General features: G+C 35.7%; 1 protein-coding gene and 1 long non-coding RNA gene across 21 annotated transcripts in view; one reads left to right on the top strand and one right to left on the bottom strand.

Annotated features, from left to right (window-relative positions):
* Positions 1–21,785, top strand: part of LOC106162155 (uncharacterized) — a 40,490-nt gene that overhangs the window by 1,136 nt on the left and 17,569 nt on the right. Inside the window, exons 1-3 of one of the 8 annotated variants that reach the window (XR_015333714.1) lie at positions 1,830–1,969; positions 11,334–11,368; positions 11,556–11,653. The exons of 1 other annotated variant lie outside the window; for it this stretch is intronic. This is a non-coding gene — a long non-coding RNA (uncharacterized LOC106162155). Of the gene's footprint in view, positions 1–1,829; positions 1,970–11,333; positions 11,369–11,555; positions 11,654–18,122; positions 18,264–18,459; positions 18,615–19,419; positions 20,039–21,785 lie in introns of those variants that run through there. 6 more of the 8 variants (XR_015333712.1, XR_015333713.1, XR_015333711.1 and 3 more) reach the window with 6 other exon arrangements.
* LOC106162154 (uncharacterized) overlaps positions 1,963–21,785 on the bottom strand; it is a 42,330-nt gene continuing 22,507 nt past the window's right edge. For 3 of the 13 annotated variants that reach the window (XR_015333701.1, XR_015333709.1, XR_001238299.2), the window contains 3 exons: positions 9,960–10,106; positions 9,529–9,671; positions 1,963–4,251 (listed from right to left, as the gene is read on the bottom strand). Coding sequence is in view for 2 of the 13 variants with exons in the window: in XM_087010176.1 (XP_086866302.1) it covers positions 4,155–4,251; positions 9,960–10,106; positions 17,943–18,004 (306 nt within the window). In the remaining 11 variants the exon portion in view is untranslated. Of the gene's footprint in view, positions 4,252–9,528; positions 9,672–9,959; positions 10,107–10,533; positions 10,582–10,748; positions 10,883–17,585; positions 17,823–17,942; positions 18,084–18,532; positions 18,698–18,843; positions 19,076–21,785 lie in introns of those variants that run through there. The other 10 variants (XR_015333704.1, XR_015333700.1, XR_015333703.1 and 7 more) reach the window with 10 other exon arrangements.

Below are 21,785 nucleotides of genomic sequence, written 5' to 3'. Positions count from 1 at the left end.
CAAAAGAATATCGTCTCTCTCATGGTTATGGAATAACATACGAGCAAAGGCCAAGTGCGTTAAAATCTTTGCACCATAGGTGTACATACAGAATTGGGTTTATACCTATTACATAAAGGTCAGTCAGTACCAACTAGTACAATAATGTCAAAACTCCTTGATTTCAAATAATGCGCTGTTACCAAGACTTTTAGGAAGAAAAATGAATGGTCGTTTTTTCATTAATGAATCAATAAAGATCACGGAAAGAAGATGAATGATGGGTACTAATTTGAAAAAGATATTGCGTGGAATTCTCGTGAAATTAATTATCTTCCAGCTACTCCTCAAGAAAAGAAGTTCAATGAAAATAATGGTCTATGTAATCGTACTTAATTGAAGCAAACTAAGATGAACCGACGTTTGAAACTTTATGATAAAGACAATATTAACAGGTTTGTCCATTGCTCATTTTCTTTCAATCCAATCATTTAACGTGGCTTATCTATCACAGATTCTATTTACACTAAAAAGGGATATATTAACGTGGTCTATTTGAACAATAGTATTCGTTTGATATGCCTCTTGTAAGACTGTAAAACGTAGAAAATTAGTATAACTTAATGAAGTGGTAGATTCTCACAATATCTGATTCAGAAATTAGCGCCGTTTTCATCAAAATTGAAGCACTTCAGCATTTTTATCCATATTTTTCGCACTTTTCCCTGAAAAAACTCAAAGTGTACTTAGTAGCCCGCCCCTCGCTGACTTTTGCCTGTTTCGTATTAACGGGTCACGAGCCTCCCGTAGTTTACATCGATGCAACTCGGTGCACATACACTTAATCATGCAGAACTCACTGTCAGATAGGCTGAAAAACGACAGCAGGGAGAAGGGTCATGATAACTACACCGATACACGAGTATTGTAGTCACGATTTGTAATGGTGAACCTAATGTAATTTATAGTGCCTTCTGTTGCAGACCTGAGTTTTGTGTTTTGATAATTTGTTTGAAATTCTGAAACAATTTGTAGTTATCAATAAAGTGTGCCTTGGTCGCTGGACTCCCGCGTTTTATAGCAGATACTTGCTGATTATTATAGATTTTCGATGTGGGCCTTTTGCTCGACGAGTCAAAGCGATAGAGTCTGTACATTTTCATTTTTTACAGGAATGCTCATGGTTAAAATAAGTCATATTTTGACGCCATAGTTTCTGAAACAAAGTCACTTTTGTTTTCCATAACATCTCGTCATGGGCGTTTCCAACTGGAAACTTGCTAAACAAACCGGTTGTTAAGCCGACTTTAATCGAGATTTCGCTGCTAGATTTGCAGCACTCTTTAACCTCTACATTTATACAAGACTGACTTTGTGTTGTCGTTTAGGTCAGCAATAAATTTCCAAGTTCAGCTCAGCGCTTGCTATCAGAATGGTGCTCTCAAGACGTCGGAAAACTTGGCCATATATTTCCTGGTGCAAAGCTCCTGTCTCGACCTAGGTTTGATTTTTTTAATGGTATGCCATGTGGCGAAATATAGGGTCACGTATTCTTGGCTACAAATTTACCTTCATGGCTTGACGATTGATAATAAATCTTAAATTCACAATTTTTCATGGATTTAATGCGACTGAAATAAATTTCTTAGTTCTTAACCCCTTCTACACGATAAAGAAATAATCATTTAACCTTTAGCATGGGTAGACAGCAGAGGCATGTTTAAGTCATCGAAATCTGCTTAATGCTCGTTTTCGAAATGATGTATTTCCATGTAAAAATAATGTGGCTACATGGTTCCCTCGTAGAAAGGGAACAAAGTGAAGGCATTATCCAGCAGGCCGGGGAATGAGTCCACATACCGTCTACTTCGGTACCTTCAAAGCGATAATTCATGTGAATCAGTGAGGAACTTCCTCAGTTTGAGAGCTTGAGAGGAAAATTGGGGGATTTTTGCAGGGTTCACCGAGTACATTGAAATGAAGTCGGCAGGTAAATATGTGCACCAAGTGCTTATAGCTTTCAATTAACTACAAGAATATACTTGGATCTTGTAAAGGTGTACTTGTAAATCACAGCTGGTATCTCTTTATATTTGGCGTGAATCTATCTATAAACACATGTTGTCAAATTTTGGTGAATTTAGTAACTGTATATCCTGTTGTTAGAATAGTGTACGTTAGTGTCTTAAACTATTCAGATAAATGTGATTTTAATGAGTTGAGTTTAGAAGATAAGAACATGTAATCAGACACATAACTGCATGCTTTCTGGTTTTCTGGTGCTTTGCTTCAATGCCTGTTAAGGCTTGCACTTCTTCGCACTATGACGTTGTAATAATTCCGTAAAATTATTAATGATAACGCTCTAATAAGTCTTTTATTTTTTGCTGTTCATTTAAGTATTCTCGGGATCAATAGTGATGTTTTAAAACCAAAAGTTACATAGACTTGATGGGATTATTTGATTTATTTTCATTCATAAGTACTGTATAAAGTCAGGGTGTACAGGACAAAACCGTACGTTATGTTCATGCATGCTAAAAACCACGAAACTATCATTAACGGCATTTAACAATTCCATTGTCTAGAACACTTAGCAATTTAATCATAAAATGAAATAAGTAAAATATCACATCCTTTAGTGAAATACTTGCACCCTATGTTATTTGCGTACTTATTTTTTATGTAACATGTATTTTTGACTGGAGTGATGAATCGATTGTAATATGTTAGGGATATGTTAGAGACATGGCTACCCACTCAAAGATGGGCACCAGCGAATATAATACTGATCTTATAGCTCCCTCAATACATACGGCGTATTAAGCATACATTTTGAGCAGTAATAGTCGTTTGCCAGCTTCAAGTACTTAGATTTTAAAAATAACATTTTCACATTGAATTCGGGAAATTTTAAGACGCTTTCTCAAATATAATCTGATCAGAACCGTTAAATGTTATCATTTCAAGAACAGATACCATCAGCTATTCTGAAATTATTTTTTGATTTTTTAAAAAAATATCCTTATAAAGTTATATTAAAAGACAGAGGTTATGGCATGTGATATTAAACGTAGCCGTTGTTAGAAATGCAAGAGGGCAAATATTTCTTCAGATAAAATGTATGCATTTTTTTCCTCTGTAGTAAGAGTATATAGAAGCCAAGGTACCTAGCTTTAAATGTCATCATGTCTCGGATATTTTAAAAAATATTCCAGAACGAGTGTTGGACCACCTGAGCTCAACTTTGTTAGAACGGAAAGATCGTAGGAGCTATTAAGCGACTGACATTGCGGTTTACCTTTAAGGTGATACATTTGACAAAAATAAGAAAACGCGTTTTAAAGACATGTTCAAGCTTCAGCCAAGCTCCCGTCACCAAAGGAAGGGTTTAGTCAACCATAAATACCATACTGATTAAAAACTAATTTAACTTCAACAATAGACTTGTACAGCTGGAATCTCTTCCTGCTGCCAAAGGCCGCCTCATTCGTAAATACCATAAATATAAAAGAAACATTATTTCAACAAAGGTCTTCCTTTCTTGCTCAGTTGGTATCCATATCACGCAATCTTGTCTTTAGATATGCTTTATTTGCACTGTACTGGTAGGAAAGAGAATTGATTTCATTGTTTTTCCTACTTTAAAAAAAGTTTTTTGCTTCATTTTTTTTCTAATTTTATTACCTGGCTTAAAATTGTTTCAGCAATTTCAATTAGATTCAATGGCAATACAAAATATATTATTAACTAGCTTTAAAGATATATACATAAAAAAGAAGTCGATCCGGAGGCAGATTTTAAGAACATGTGATGTACATTTACTGGTAATTTCTCTCATACCTTTGCATTTCCCTTCCAGCGAGACTGACACATCTCAAAACTCAAAGTCGTTTTTGTTAGTCAGTTAGATATCACTAGGGTGTACAAAAAGCAGGAGAACTGTATGCCCCGGACGATCCAGAAAAAAAAAAAAAACTAAATCAATACTCGACTGTTTACTAACAATACAAATCATTAGTTAACTTTTTTCGATCAAGATTCAAATTCTCATTTCGTTCTTCGTAGGTTCCGTTTTTCACTGCAACTTTAATTGTTGTCAAAAATGAAACATTTTCAAGACTCGTTTATTAAAAAGATGATTCGCCATAGTTATCTTTGAAAATATCCTTTAATTAACATGGCATTGAAGGATAGAACTTGCTTGCCTGTGTCTGTGCATATAGCATATCCAGGGCGCTTTTCGTGCGTTTCAGGAAAAGGGAAGTTACCCTGAAAAGAGAAAGGAAATAAAGTAAAATGAACTATATGCTGGGCAAAAAAGCAGAATGACATCAAAGGGAAGACCGCCAACGTAATCGGATTTGAGAATCAACAGACATGTCAGGGTAAACGTTTTTTTTTTCTGTGTTCTATCGTCTGTCCAGGGAATTTAATCCACCAACCGAATGTCAGCTCCCTGGAGAATTTCGGGTAAAAAATTTAAATTTTCACAAAATATTTACCATCATATACTCGGAATGAAGTTGGTATACATAGTTAAGCCCTGATTAAAAGTGAACGTCGAAAAAGAGCTTAAATTAAAAAAAGAATGAAACAGTGTTTTTTCAAGATCAGGGTAAACTATTTGGCTTTCAAGCACAAATAACTTATTTTTAAAGATTTTATTTACTATATATATGTGTGTGTGAAAATAAGATTTTCTACAGTATATCAAGGAGTCAAAATTAACCACAAACAGTTATATTATGATATGTATTCACAAAAAAAGCATATAATAGCTAACGACAAAAATTGTGCTATCATTTTTCTTTGAATGTAGATGATTATTAATGCAATGTAACAATGGAAACCAGTGGAGATTATTACTATTTCACAAAGGAGGCTCAGGTTCACGGTTTCGTCAAAGGGTTACGCGGCCATTGAACCGCAAAGGACCTTACAGATTACATTTTATTCGGCTTTGAACAATAACAAAAGAAAAAACGCTTTTTTCAGCACGTGTAAATTTATGCAGGTGTGCTCTAATGACAAATATCATAATAGTTTTTATACGTATAAAGATAACTACGCGTACAATTGATTTTTGCGTGGACAACATAATGAAATATTTAGATAAATATTTATGTTTTTTATTGATAGAAGTTCAGACCGTTAGTTCAAATTCTGGATGCGCAACACTGAACATTACTCTCTAGTTTTCTGAAAGAAAAATATTATTTGGTGTGATATTGGAAAATTACAAAACAAAGTTAATCGTGCATGGCGAAGGAAAAATAAAGGTGTGACAAAAATGTCAACGACCAGCGTTCCAATCCAGTGAATATACTCATATAACCGTAAAGGTCAAATGTAACGCCCGGCACCATATCTGGAAATCCCATTCAATTTGGTTATATAATGGCAATTTCTTTTAACAACTTCATTCATGTTTAGAGCTTTTCTTTATTAAATGTGACATGTTGAATTTCAAAGATGCACATATGAAACGAAGGTGCGGCCGAATCATCAAAAATATATTTTTTAACCCATCATTTAAGTAATTTATCATCTGGATACCATGTGTTTGAAATCATTTGAATCTTTATTTGATTTATTATTTTCTGTTATTTCTCATATATAATTCATGTTATGGCTGATCTCCAAATATGAAAAGAATAAAATTGCTAAGAACAAACATTAGGAAAAGTGCTGTTTTTTTAAAAACGTTGTCGACTATTTAAAAGAATCATCGTGATTTTTTTATAAGAAATTGATCTTGATCTAACTAGTGACAGAAGAAAAGAACGATATAAATACTTCAAATTTCTTCCTTAACTGAAATTACGAATGTTCGGAATCATAAAAAAATGCGCATTATCCATTTTTAATCTTTTTATCACAAATTGAATCGTATTTGAGGTAATTAGAATTCATTCTATGGGTAAAATTACCAATTTACGCATTGAATTTTATCATTATAAAGGACTTGAAATAAAAAAGGGCTTTTAAATTTGTACCAATTTAAGCTAGAATAGTCTAAAATATTATTTTGAGATATTTCATACACGATTGAAATATTATATTCAAGCACTAATAGTTTATTAAAATGGACAATATTGTGAATTAATTTTTATCAAATTTATTTAAACAACATACATACAAGCTAGAGATATCGTTAGCCTGAAGAGCACATTTTCTGATATTAATACGGATCATATATATGTAATCAAAACGTAATGGAGAAAAGGTAATAATTCAAAGGCTATGTACTGTTTTTATACATTACTATTACTCCCACTAACAATAATTTTAGTTGACACGGATATTAAAAATTTACGTTCCAAATGTCAAAAGGAAATTAGTCAGACAACAATGACTCCTCTTGAAGATCTATTCTATTCGCATTTGTTGTCAAACTAGAATGACAAAATTGTATACACAAGTTGGGTTAGATGAGCTATTTCCGCAGGCTTCTACACGTCACGAAATTAACGCATTTATTTGTATTTTAACACACAGATGAACAAAAGCAAATCCTGTTCTTTGATTTCGATAAAAATGATCAAAGGTTCACGCGTCTTTGTACTAAATGTATTTCCAGTAATGTTTTCGCAAAATTCGGAAGAAATACGTTCGCAATTTGTCAATGTATGTCCAATACATTTAAAGTCTTGTGAATATACCGATTGAAGAAGCCTTATATCATTTCTCCAAGACGGAACATGACCGTGTTCACCTTAGCTAGGTAAATGGAAAAATGATTTATTGTCAAACTTTAAGAGCATTCTTGAGTAAAATATTCTTATCGTATGAAAGACAACTGCTGTCAAAAAGCGCATGCAATCGAGTGCAATGCCATTCTATATATTTGCTTTTATATTCGAAATTTGTCATGTAGAAAAATATGTGGCATTTATTTAAGAATTTCGAAATAAATGTGCGCATTTTCCATTGAACAAGAATAGAAAGGACTGAGAAAAAATCAGACTTGCTTGAAGGTTAAAAAAAAATGAAAGCATGGCCTACGCGACTATTTAACCATAGGGAAAATTCAGTTGTTCGATACATCAATTTGCCAACATTTATTAATAAGTTCCATTAGTAAAAAAGTAATCATCAATCCTACGTGCTAGGAACAGAACTAGACATCGACTAAAATATAAACTCATATCGATTCTGTCCTCGCTTTTTACGCTTGGATCGACTCTTTTGCAAGAACACGAACGACCGGTTGGGCAAATATTTGTAGGTTTTAGCATATTTAACTTAACAACGTGAAATTTCCTTTTGAGCGAAATTTCTATAGTGTCTGCACTTTATGTCACTTTCGTGGCCTGGAAACGCTCCCAGATGATTTGTCTGACCCTCGATGGCAAGCGACTCCCTTTATTTTCCTTTATGCCAAAGCATGGCAATCGATCGAACCTATTTACGGCAGGTCGTAGTGTCGTGGTAACGAGGGCGGGTGATGTCAACAGAGTCGTCTCACTACATCAGACCCTTTCACTGCTTTTTGTTCCTTACAACAATAAAATGTTTGGACTGCCACTCTAATATCGACAATTGCCCCTGGCAGACTTGAGGTGAAAGGAAGAAAAAAATGTATGATATTTTTGCAATGTCATTAAACAGTCTAAATCTCGATTGCAAAGGCAAATATCACCCCCATGAACTTTTATAAGCTGTTCTTGTACGTAGTTAACACCTCAGTAGGCCGGGATGTCAGCAAAGGCCCAGCTATCGTGTAAGGTCTTGGCTTTTCTCTCACCAGACCGTTCTTAATGTTTGTCCAAGGTCTTTTCTCGCTCATTTGATAAGCGGTCAGGGATGTCACAGTGTCACCACCTTTTATCATTTTCCATGTTGACAAATCGTCCACGTTCAAGGACCCTAATTAAATACGCTTAATCCAGTTAACCTTGTTAATACTACATAAGGTGACTTTTAAACCTCCTGTATGACTGAAGTCGTCGCCATATTGAATCTGAAGTGTTTCTCTGTCAGTGTCTATCTGCCGTTGCCCATCGTTTGTATTCTCCAAGCAACCGCAAGCTAAATCCATTAAATTGATATAAATTATAATTGCCCCTTTGAAAAATATCTCTTAAGTTCTTTTTAGTTTTTTGTCTTTCAGATGCAAATTGAACAAGGCTTTGGAAGTCCATTTTTTCTAAGAAATGGACTCAAAGTAGACCTAATTAACCTTTTTAGATTGTCTTTCTGTTATTTTTCTCTATAAACCAGGAAATACCATGTCTTCTAAACCAATATTTCCAAGCTTCTATTCATATTTAATCTACAATAGCACGAAATTCGTTACCGTAAGTTAACTATTATCATCGATATTCGTGCGCTCTCTTCTCGCTAGGTGGAACTAGGGTAGTATAGCTAAAAGAAATAATTCACTCGCCTCGTAAACTCAATCCTGTTTGTTGGAGTTAGTTTGCTGTTTTCTTTGCTGTTGTAGCTTTTTATTCAATTAAAGTATATAAATTAATCCTTAATTAATTAATTCAACTCTTTTTAAAAGGGTGTGTTTCAGCATGCATCTTTTCTTTTCTTCAACTAAAAAAATCTAGAAATACATGAGGCTGCGTGAGAATGAGGACGGCTGAAGCATGGTTCGTTGAACCTCCAGCAGAATTTTTCTACATGAAGGTTACAACATCGGACACAGTCACGTTATAGTAAATTACGCGTAGAAAGTTGATCTTTTTTAACAAATGAAAATTGAAAAGCGTCTTAAGTGGACTTAGCAACCGTAACCCTCGACATCTCAAATAAATGGCATCCCTGTCCAAGGTGATTTGTTACTGCAAGAATAGGGTGAAAGCACAGAGAAAAAATGCGATTAAATGAAAACGAGTTCGTTACTAGGCTATTCGAGGCAATCTGGATGTAATCAATTTATGAAGATAAATGGGCTTTTTATTATTACGTTACGTTGTCATGCCCTTTTTCCCCATGCAATGTTTCAGTGTCTCTGAAATTTTTATGACGATGTAAATGATTTTTCACGCCTTAACTACTGTGGTTTATATAAAAGAAAAGACGTGGAAAATTATAGATATATACACTGTATGTGTGTTTGTTAAAATCACGCCTATAATGAAACCGTAAACGCCCTACTCTCATAAAACTTTTGTAGCCAAAGGCTTTCTTATCACATTAATTGTAAGGTGTTGAAAACTAAAATTACTAATATTCGTACAGAGTCAAAACATGTGACGAATAACTTGTCACCAATCTCTGAAAAGACATTGCAAGCCCTAGTGATCATTGGAGTAAATTTCGTCAAGTTTGTCAAAGCACAACAGCCCGTCGTGTTTTTCGTAATATCTCGTACTTGTTCAACGAGGAAAATCGAAACACAAGTTGCACAACCGCAAGTGTGAACACCCTTTTCCGTACTCTATTTTGGTCACCTCTGGAAATTCAATTTTTTCATTTATTAGACGACATCACCAAGCAAACCATAGGTGCTGAATCTACCTGTATATTTATCGATGCATTGCTGAGAATAATAATAATAATAAGTTAAGTACAGTTCAACTAATGTTACAATACCTGTCCCTAAACGCCAATCCTACTGCCAACACGACAGGCTCTAGTCCCCTTCTCACGGCAGTAAATCCAATTATACTGTTAAGAAGAACATCACGAGTGTCCCCAAACTCGACGAACAGCTAGGCCGTTTAGCTATCACCTGGCTGAAATTTAATCTGTCATAATTTCTTCAAACCGTCAGAAATATTATTATATTCATTATGTGTTGTTAACACACAAAGACGACAGGGACAACTGGCATAGGAAACATTGAAAAATTATTAATTCAGAAAGGGAGGCTTTTTTCTACGCTAACGAATGGATATAGTGTTGATTTCAACGAAAACTCACTGACCGAAAATGCGGCATACAAGTAACATCACGATAGAGTACTCGCTTATGTGGATATTTTGAATACAAATTGTGAAAGAAAATGAAATGTCATATAATACCTTTTATTTACTTTGATGCACTGTGTTAGCATTGTGGAAAATGGATGAATTGAATCAGGTACAGGCGTCAAACGTTCAGCTGCCGCTTTGTTGTTCAAACGAGTTCTGGTGCTACAGGCTGCAACCGCTAAATCTGCTACCAAAACACTGAAACCAAAATATGTGTGTTTATTTTATATCAAATGCTATAAATATAATAAAAGGACGTGGTGTGATTTTTATCAACAATTTAGTCGTGCCTTTACGAGCTAGTAGCTGCGCTGCTAAAGAGGCAGCTTGATTCTTGCTTCACTCTTTATTGCGAAATGTTTGATTGTTAGCAACATTTGAAATAAATTTAGGTGGTGTTATGAAGAATTTTAACTACTTTCAGCATCGAAGTTGTTTCCTTTAAACGGCAAGTCAGTGACCCTACTCGTATGTGACTATGTGTCAGGGCCATGGTAAAAACAAAACAAATAGAGAACGACACTTGACATATGTAATGATAAATGTGCTGCTTTATTTGTAAAATTGACTTTCTGTGAAGAAACAATATTGCTAACAGGGCTTGGTTTGCCATGCATGCCCTTACCCCAGTCTCTCTCTCTCTCTCTCTCTCTCATGAATTTCTGACCTAAAACTTGAAACAATGAGAAAACAACACCAATCTAAATAAACATGTTATCTTTATCATTGCTAAATACTTCACTGCTTTAGTACAGAAAACCCTCTTTTCATCATTGTTGTTCACCCCAATGTAAGCAGTAGATTACATTTCAAGTGCTAAAATACATTTATTTTGGATACCTCTATTTCGAGTTTCATTTCTTTTTATCAGCTGCCGCTTTGTTGTTGTAAGTTGATTTCTGTTTATCTCTCCCTTCATATACCATCTGCATTCACTTCTGTATTCATTTCACTTTTGTGGTGTTTATATGTTCCTTAAATCATAATAATAATAACAATAACAATAATAATAAAATTGAATTGAATCAACGTTTCCCTTTGTGAAAAGATAAACAGGTTGAAATTTCGTTTAAAAATCTGTCGAAATCCAGCCATAACTCCAAGTCTTTTTTCATAACGCAGCTTAACGAGTGTTGAAAGTGAAAAAGTCCACTGTCCGGTTCAAATGGCAGAAACCGCCCAGCAAACTGACAGCACTGGCCGTGTCTTGCTTATTCAGTTACGGTGGCTGCCTCCGACGTTGACCCTCAAATGTGCGGGACTTTCAACCTGTCAGAGACACTTACCAGCGTAATACATCATCGTGAAAAATCGTCAATTTCACACAAGTATGTCATCTTTTCTCGTTGTTTTGGGCTGTTGTTTTTTGTCATTAATGAGTCTGTTTAGAGCGATATTACCCCCAATGCACTCTCGTATTTTCAGACCAATTGAAGATCTCCTGGACCCACTGAGCCATGGTAAGTGTACTCACTGTCAGACAGATTATCGAAGAAAGGCGATGGAGATAGGCGGAGGAAGGGGGGGGGGCGGAGGAAATAAATTTTACGATTGTAGTGTAAAATTGTCTCAAATCTTATATTTTTATTAGGATCATGTTGATACTGTGGTATATGCAGAAACTGTAGTAATTCCTATACTTTCCAGCCTGCCGGTGGCAACATTGAGTGAGAAAGGGTGGGGCCGGCAGAGCGTAGTCGAAAGAATGGATGCCGTCAACTGCAACAGTTATAAATAATAGATTGGTAATTGTTATTGGTAACTTCCATTTGTGTTACTGACAGGATATGTCTATGTAGATTTATAGAAATGTTTGCCCATTGTCAAACATATTCATCGATTTTTAAATAAGTCAATATACCAAAAGGCCAAAGCAAGATCAGAAAAAAATCAGGATTTGATCAGTACGCTAGTGGTTTCAGAGTCATGAAATGATTTGTTATACTCTAATGCCACGCACAGTCTCCTTAATTCTCAAATTCAATTCACAAAAAAAGCTTTTAGTACTCATTGACGATCACATCTGACATTTCTCTAAGGGCTTTTTGGTACTTAAACCGAACACCCGGATGGAAAATGCTGTAAATACAAATCTATATTTGATGCGGAGCTTTCAATTTTCATTCAAGCAACACTTAGGCTTTTTATTGTGCAGTTATTACTTTTTTATGTCTCATAATGTGCCATGACAGTCGCTGATTATAGTTGAGAAATCATTCTGTCATTCTCCACTTAAGTACTTTTAAGGGGCATGATTCAACTATTCGGCGGCTACGCTCCTCACTGGAAAATACTGGGAACTTACAGAATGGGTAGTTTACACTCAGTTATTTCTCTACCTTTAAGATACCCAGGCTTTTTATTGTGCAGTTATTATCAGATGCTACAACGTTTCTTCACAGACGAAGTGTCCGTCATTTTAGATTCTACCGACATTTCACTTAATTAAGAAAAAGTTCTTTGTTCATTTGTTGATAGAGGAGTACTGTCATCAACATGCTGTTGTGCTGTCAACATAATGTATATCTGTCTTAATTCCTAAAAAATAATAATAATAATAATTCAATAGAAAGTGACTATTTTAGCAGTATGTAGGAGGTATAATCTTGCCCGAGATAATTCACTTTAATTGGCGTCTTTCTTCAATATTTGAGAATGATTTAAATAGTATTATTTTAAATCGAAATTTTGTGCCCAACGGATGTAAATGGTTTTATTATAGCAGATTTAATACAGGTGTCACTTTTTCATAAAAACACAAAAAATAAAGGTTGCAATTGTGAAAAAAAAAATTATTTTTTAAATTTTATTTCAACCATTTCAGAAGCTGTTTACATGCCAATTACTTTTCGTAAATTTGAAGTTGTTTCTTAAATAACTAATTTTTCTCTCAGGCAGAAGTATCGTTTCCAGTCAGGTGCGAATGCTTAAATAATATTCACATTCCGCGGTTTGCTATTCATAGAAAAAATAGAAAACTTCAGTACGGCATTTCCCGTGTTTTCGTCCGTGTCTTGGAGGCAGGAACTATTTTTCTCTGCGTAAGCGGATAAGTTGATTTCGTAGAAAGCTGTTAGAATCCTATGCAGAAAAGATAATGAAAATGCTTTGCACATGTTGCGAGTGACGATAGCAAAGTTTTGACGTAATTGGCAGCCTTGTTGGGTATATCTTTAACTTCCTAACTTTGGGGGCAAAATGCAGTTCATTTTGCTCTTCCCTCGGACCAACGTTTGCGCATTATGTATGCCTGCACAATAGCGGGCCCAGGGGACAAAAACGGCCAAATAAAGAACATTCCATCGGATCAAATTGTCAAACAATCGACTTACGTGTTATTTGCCAAGCTTACAAGCGAGGTCATCTCTCTACAATCGGAGTTGATCTCCTTGCAGGCCCCATTAAAACCGAAGCATAATTTAGAACAGAATGGAATTGAAATGAAGGTTTGAGATGCCATCGGCCATGAATAATTGATCATAAGTAATGGAGAAGGTACCACCCAATTGGACGCTTTAAACCGATTTTGCGTTTGATCATTCAGTTAATTGTTTACCAAAGGTGAAAAATATTCACGTTTTTGCGATCAATTACTTGCAATTTGATGGCTGCTGTCAAAAGACAGGTGACAAAGGGCGCAGGAAGCAAATAGACTCAGCGGCGGGGTTTGGAAACTTGGAACGTTGTACTTTTACCATTTGAACATGCTCATAGATTTTGTTCAAAGTAAACGATTTTTGGAAAATAAAGTTGTATTCTAAACACCTTTCTGTTCATTAGATGAAAACGAATGCAATTTCTCAAGAGAAGATTTTGATTAACGAAACAGGCAAGTTACGAAATGAATGAAAACTACAACCCTGTTTACGTAAAAAAATTCTTTAATATAGACAGAAATGTTAGCTATTTTAAAGGAGCCATTAAAATCAACCTTAATTTTTTTTAAATAAGAAAATGATTTAAAATAATTCTACTTTAATAAACAGAAAGCAAAATATGAGCACTTGACCTTTCGTATCAATTGAACATAACGTAAGACACAAACTGCTTAAATTTCTTCAAAATCGCAAAAATAAAAACTTATTACCACTATTTCGGGCTGAACAAACTACACTTTCTAGGCATAACAAAGTAGTATAGATTATTTAAAGTCGACAGTAATTTTTAATCGTGTCCTCATTTAATCGATATGAAAAAAAGAACATGCCCTTGGCTGACTGAGAGGATTAAGACCGTTTTAGGATCTAATCTGCAAGATGAGTGGGCAGTGCCTTGGTATGTGCATCTGGCAGGTCTTATAATTACATCTGAGTGTGGATTTTATTGCCGTTCGGGTCATCTAAGATAACCAGCAGCGTTTTTCAATTAGGACCTCTAATCTATGTACCCAGACGTTGACAATGTCTGGCTTACGGAGTAATTTAACCAGACATGGGGATCAAAGCTTGATCAATCAGCTTTCCCAAATTTATGTAATTTCGTTTAGGACACCAAAGATGCGTAAACAGGCGTCAATGAGTTGACGCCCGTGCGACCTTAAAAGTAACCTTTCCCTTCAGTTGTAAGAGTTCGACTGGGGCTGCCTGCCCGAAAGGGAAACGGTCGCGGCATAAGATTAACTTAGAGAATGAAGCACGCATAATTGTCAATACTTCAAGATGAGCTGCGCATACTACGGAGAAGTATACGTCAATACAAATGAAATTATCTTCGGCTTGTGGTCGCTGTACGTGTTTATGATGGGTCCAGATGCGAGATCGCATTGTTCATAATCGACTTGTCCTAACCACAAAAGAAAATACCCCACGAGAAGATCCTCTTCTCGGTGTTAATCAAAGTGGTAAATATCGGGTTATCATTCCCCAAGAGTCCCGGCCAGCCGTCACTGGCATCGGAACCTGGTTTCAGTGAACGGAACGGTTCTCAATGAGCACACTAAGGAGAAAATAGTAGTAATGCTGTTACCACTTGAACACAGTTTTGTCGATTCTCTCCATAGGGTGGCACCACCATCGAAACAGTGGTTATCATACTGTTACTACCTTTTACTATGTTTTTAAATTATATTGCTATTTTTAACACTTGAAGAAGACCAGCCTGCCTTCCAATTTGGTGGGGTTTCTTTTTAATCACGACTGCTTAATAACACAATGCATGACATTTTTATCTAAAGAGTGAATTCACCAAATGTCATTAGTTATCACTCTTTAATCGTAATTTTCATTTAAATTCATTACTTGAACATTTTACTCTCTCCATTAGATGACAGCACCCCAGGACTTACAAACGATTGCTTTTCATTCGGTAATTGTTAGTCATCATCGATTCCTTCTTTTCATCTTATAGATAATGCAAATAATATATAAAATAATATTCTATTTGAATTCACCACTTGTGCCTAACGCCTTAATGACACACTATGCAGTCCAAATTGTCCGTATTAGTTTGAGTTTTATGATATCGCTGTATTTTTAATTTTACCAATGTGAAAAATATAAGAAACCACTTATCGTAGTCTCCTCTCACTTGGTGGCGTTAACGTCGACAATAGTAAATGATGAATATTAATCACCCAAGCAGATTTTTTGGGCAACATTTGCCATTCTATTTCTACACTTAAAAATGATTTCAATTAAGTGTATCCTCTATTTACATTGAACTGTTTTCTGTTCTTTATTTATGTTTGCGATGCACTGTCTTTCTTTCTGATGTCTTTTACTACTTCAATTTTTAATCAAACCTAACTTAATTAAGCTAAACTTAAATAAACCATCCTTGTCTGCTCTGAAAATAATTCTGCGGCATTATGTCGGTGATTCGTACATATTAACCCTTATATGACACGTGCTATCTATCTTGGACAAGTATCTATATATAGATCAAGAGTACGTTCATGAATAATGTAAAAGTAAGGTAAAAGTCACATATGTTTGCACATATACACGACTGCTGCCCCTTGAAACAATAAAATCCTTACACAGGTGGTCAACTGTTGACAGTTACTAGTTTTCTACAAAATTAAATGAAACATAGCGTGCAAGGTCGCAATACCAATGTAGCATTTTCCTCCACGTGTTTCGTAACACATTTGTTTCATGGTTAGTCTGGTTCTTTCTTATTTATCAACGGTCGACAGCGCTTGCACTATGTTTTATTTGAAATTACTTGCATGAAACTTAAGTTGACTATCTATGTCTCTAGTCTTAAAACTGCTCATAATAGCAAGCTTTTATCTAAATTAGACGCGAATCGTACAAAATCCAAGGAGGTCATTTGATTTCAGAGCACGATGTCGGTGGTGTATTTTAAAGACGCTTTTAAACTTATCTAAAGCATCGTATTCAAGATGTCCCACGTCGGATCGTTAACAGCTAGTAAACGTTCGGCAATGACATTTTGATAAAATAAAGCACTGTTCAAAGCTTAATTCAAATTTCTAATGTGACGTGTCACTCGGTGCATTTTCCTCGCTGGCGGAACATCCACAAGGTAGTATTAAGTGCATTAGAAAATGTGTTAACATATTCAGCAAAATGTGCCGCAAGGGAATATATTACTTATGATTTCTGTACAACTCGTTTTTTTTAAAAATCGTTTTACAGGTGTATTTTTAAATGTCAGTAATCGCAGATAGATTGAAGGAACTGAGGCAAATCTTTGTAATGGAAAATAAGATTGCTAAAATTATTAAGCGAAGGTCATTATAACTGACCACTCTGAAATTTGAGCAATTCTATTTTTTTAAATTCACCAAGTACACTGAACTTAGTGACGAGGTTAATATAACTTAATGGAAAGAACATGTAATGAAACACTGATGGCAACAGCAGCAAAATTACAGATGACTTCATTGTAATTAAAATCAACATAAACAGCATCATCATTTGCAGTAGCATTTAAATATGTAATGAACTGTTCCATATGCAGCCTATTAGTATCGAACGTGTCGTAGAGATGTGAGAGGGAGGGTTGGGGAACAAAAGAGAAGTAGAAGACAGAATGTTGCCGGAGACTGCGTAGAGTAACATGTTAAAAGAAAATGTTACCCAAAGACTGTGAAAAGGAAATTGCCTGTTTGTGTTTTGGAACTTGAGGCTATATAATCAATATATATATATATATATATAAATAAATATATGTAAGTGAAATTTGAAATAAGCGAATTGTATTTGGAATTGTGATATGCGCATAATAATACCGCCGCACTGAAGAGTTTTGAGTACCAGAAAAACCCCTACGTTCTAAATCGTTCCCAGCAACTGCATTGATATGACACGCAGTATGATATTGCATGTAGTTCACAAGGTAGCAAGTTCGTAAAGTGCGAGGACATAAAGCAGCCCTTCATAAAATCAAAAGCAGATTCGCCAGCTAGCAATGAATATGGGGGTTAAGTGTGGGGGGGGGGGGGTGTGGGGGGGTGAAAAGAATGTCAATTAAAACATAATTAAGCTGAAACCTATAGATATTATTGATGCCGTTACTATTAGGTATTAATCTGTGTTAAATTAGTCCTAATACCGTTTGATAATTCAAGTTCAGATCTACGATTTGATTCATGAAAATATCGTTAAGTACACACTGTCTCTGTTAAGGGTTTGAAAACAGTCGAAGAATTAAAAAATGATAACAATCAGCAGAAATTGAAAACAAAGATTTGTACCCGTTGACACCCACCTTGGGTGGAGCCGATGGCTCGCCGAATGATTCACGTACACGGGCGCTTCTTTCTTTCAAACCTTCTAATCGTTCCTTTGCTTTACGCGCTACTACCTCTGCTTAAATATTTAACCTGCAGTCTAGGACCTAGTGAATAAACGCCCTATAAATTTTTAAGGGTGCTTCAGAATCGAGGTAGCCCGCATCCGCCATTTTTGTTTACCTCCCGACTCCAGTGAAGTTGTTACAACAAAGAAACTTCTTCGTCCCCTCTCTAAAAATCGATGATTCAAATATTGGGCAATAATTTATGGACAATTTTAGGGCTTTGTCTGTCTATTTAGAAATAAACATTTTGAAACAAACATCGCTTACATTTCTCTCCGGGGTTCGTCTGGTGCTTTGACCTTAGATGGAGTAGATTTCTCGTAAAGCATCTACACTTAAAGTTCGTCTGTCTGTTCCGAATGACCCGTGCTATGTAAAGTCAGCGCAGACATCATTCATTCCCTGACAGGAACAAAATGGAACTGGACGAAAATGTTTACTGTTTTGCCGATGGCCTTCTGTGGCTGTAAACTGGTTAGGAAAAGTTTTATTTAACGTGCGCCATAAAGATGCAGCGCAACCCCCGGTTTCGCTCGGCGTTGTCTAAGCTCTTTCTGTTAGGAGCCATATCTAGGGGAGCGTTATGAGGTAATACATACTTACTTTCAAACTTACTTTATCATCAATTTTATATTTTCAAACATGTGTCACCGGTGTTGATGTAAGTTGGACGCGTTAAGCACTTACGCCCATAACAAGACTGACAAAAAGGACTTTTGGAACGCCAGTTGCCTTAAATCATATCTGACAGAACGTCTTGTTTCGAGTGTCAAGCGGACACGGGTGACACATGGTTCACAAACGGTAACATTTCTTGATTAGACCCTGATGAACTGCCATTGGTGATTGATACTCACAAACTAACGCGGCCTTGTCAGACCGATGCCATTCCCACATGCCGTAAATGGCAGTAAAAGGCGCATCTTTCAGCGGCACGGCGTGAGTTTTTTCCACCTTTTTTTTTAGTTATTCTCGATCAGCTGGGTCTTAGATAAGTTACCATTGGTTTTCATTGAGGAGCAGAGAGAGAGAGAGAGGTGATATCTTAGCATGAAAGTATCTGTCAATCTCAATTTTCGAGATTTTCGAGACGTGAAAACCATATAGAGCTATATATGACTTCAGTTCAGGGACTACATTTCATTTCAATCCCAAACGTCACACTAACCTGGATTACGCCAACATGTGGTACCACGGACACTTGTTGGGGGAAATAGGCTATTAGTCTTTCCAAACTGCATTATAACCTGAATATCGTAAAATTATTTGCCTCCTTTTTTATGTGACCATGATACTGCCTCCATGCTTTTTTTCAAAGTCTATCAAAAAACAGCTGGTCTTGTTCAACAATATATTTAAATAATTACTAAAGTTTCCCACTGAAGGGATACGGGTAAGTAGGAAGTGCTTGCAGTGACCCCCGTAGAATAGCTAACCCAAGGTTACCGAGACACAAATTTGTAAATACCTCAGTCCTTGCTCAAATTAACAAACTCAATAGAAATGTCTTTTGAAAACCGGGTTCTATTTGTTTTTCTCATGTTACCATGTGATAGCAGTTTCCTTCGCGTATTTTTGTCGAATGTGGATTTTCGGACACGCAAAGCACGACCAAGGCTCGTCATGTGACTCTTGTCAATTTTGTTTGAAGTTATTATGAAATTAAAGTGAACAGCGCGCGAATAAAATTGTGAAAAAGTCTCCGAATATTGATTTCTCTCACGTTCCGCTTTTCAGGAACAATCCGTATCTTATGTTGTACCTTCGATGGTGGTCTTGAAGCTTTATCTTGGTCCCACCGCCCATTTATAACTAAGAACCATCCATACACGTCATCGTATCCTTTTTGTGCAGGGTTTGCTTTATGAAAAAGAACACGCAATGTCGTAATTTAGTATTCAAATTACAATTAATGATCCGTATCGAATGTAAAGTTATGTTTGATTGCCTTGTGCATTTTGAGCCGTATACGTCAGGGAGCAGTATGTGGCATGGAGTTTCACACGTGCAGTTTATTATCTTACCAATTATCCAGTTAAATTTGAAACATATTGTGTGGTGTCGCCAGTGTCATCACAGACTTCTTTTTGTCCTTTTAGTTAATTTTCCGAAACATTTATAATATCAACTGTTCACCCTTTTTATATCGTATTTGTCTTTCTTTTCTATCTAGACAACTTCACAGTTCCCACATTCGGTTTCTGCTCTATGGTTTGATTAGATGAAATGATTATTTTTCTCCAGTTTCACGTGTACCGACGATCGGATGACAATTAAGAAAAAGAAAATTGTTTCTTGGGTATTTGATGAAGTCCTAGATCGGTACATCCGGGCGTCCGCATCACTCTTGATCTATTCACCAGGTATTTTATCGACAACAATCACTCGGTTGATTTTTTATATCGCGTATTTATGAGTCTGTTTCATTGAAAGCGTGGAAATTGCCAAGATTATTGATATGGGGGCTGATTCTAGATGACCGCCAAAGCAAAATTTTCTTGTTCATTAATTTTCCACATTTCCTCCCGTGCCTTAAGGCGCCTTTCAAATTCTAGAGCAATTACAGCTCAAAGGATGGTGATTTCATTTCTTTTTTCACCATATCTGCAGATTAATAATAACGTTTTTGTGCAGAAAAGAACTCTTGCATCTTTTTAATGCTAAATTTGAAACATCTTGCTTTTGTGAAATTTCAATCCTTGTTTAGTCACTGTTACAAAGACTGCAAAATATTATCATACTTTAACGATATCCGAAGAATGAAGATGTTTATATTTGCCATTAAGTAAACGATTTAAGTGTACATAAAATGTGATAAACTGGTAGATGTTAGATATTTGTTAAAATAATATGAGTTTCTTCCTTGTTTTCTCATTGATTTCACTGAAAGCAGACTCTCAGCGTAAAAAATCCACAATCTAATGTAATTGTAAATTTGATACCAAAGGATAGTAAATTTGATCTAGTTTGCAAGCAGTTGTTGACTTTTTGTACAGGTTTTACAGGCTATCATTTTCAACAGTATGATAAAAAGCAATTTCTTGATTAATCTATTTGGGTAGTTTTCCTTTGTTTGCCTAGCTTGAATAAGAGAAAATGTTTGTTGCAATTTCGAAAATGTTGAATTTTAGGAACAGTAAACAACATAGCCTCTGAACATCTCTCTCTCCCTCTCTCTCTCTGAAACGCAAAGTACAATTCATTTTATTTGACAAATGTTGCTGACATATTGACTTGATTTCACACCTGAACAGTAGTAGCTAGCGCCCAATATTGGCAATGAGTCATTTTCAATTGATAAGCTAACAGCCAAGTTGCCACCGTTCTCGCTTTGTGCGGAAATCTTTATTTTATTAAAATAGAAATCATTCAACGATATATTGTTTCATTAATTTACAATGAATGTTTGACATGGCACCCGCAATTCTTTGATAACAAAATCGACCGTTTGACTAGCTCTACCAGTGCTACTTTAATGGCAACATAATGTTAGGTGCTTGCAATGCTTTTATTGTCCTATTATTTTAAGCCACTCTTGCTATTTGAACTTTCGTGATGACTAAATGTCACCCCAAGTGACCGTTGGCCAAGAGTCGTTTTGCAGATTTCTGCTCATTGACGTTTCTCCAAGTGTATCTCTTGGTCCTAAAAGGTGACTTCTACCTTCCGTGACGCGTTTATTTGCCCTCTCTCTCCCACACCCTTCTTTCACAAAACTACTTCAATAAAAGACCTACGATGAAAAAAAACCTTACTGGTCAATTACCTTTCAAAGTTAACGATTGTACCTTATTTAGCAAGCTGACCTAATAGAGACGCCTACGTTATTGGTGTCTCTGGCACACGATAAGGGTGCCAGGTTGTAATAATCCAATCAAGCGTACTATGTATTTTTCATAAATAAATGCTACAGTTCATTAAGGAAGTTCTTACGGTAAAAATTGCAATTACTGCTGATCAACAGAAAATGCTTTTAGAAACGAAATAAAACTTAAGTATCAGGGTGAAGGGTGATACGAAAGCGTGGACGGTAGCTATCCTAGGCAAGGTTTCGAAGCATTTACGTATACAAGTAACTATGAAAAATTTGTAGCCTATATTCGTACATCT

This window comes from Lingula anatina, chromosome 1, assembly GCF_051362555.1.
Source record: "Lingula anatina isolate TDL-2025a chromosome 1, LinAna3.0, whole genome shotgun sequence".
NCBI lineage: Eukaryota > Metazoa > Brachiopoda > Lingulata > Lingulida > Lingulidae > Lingula > Lingula anatina.
Note: the sequence above shows the minus strand (reverse complement) of the source record. Positions and strands in the feature narration are given on the sequence as shown.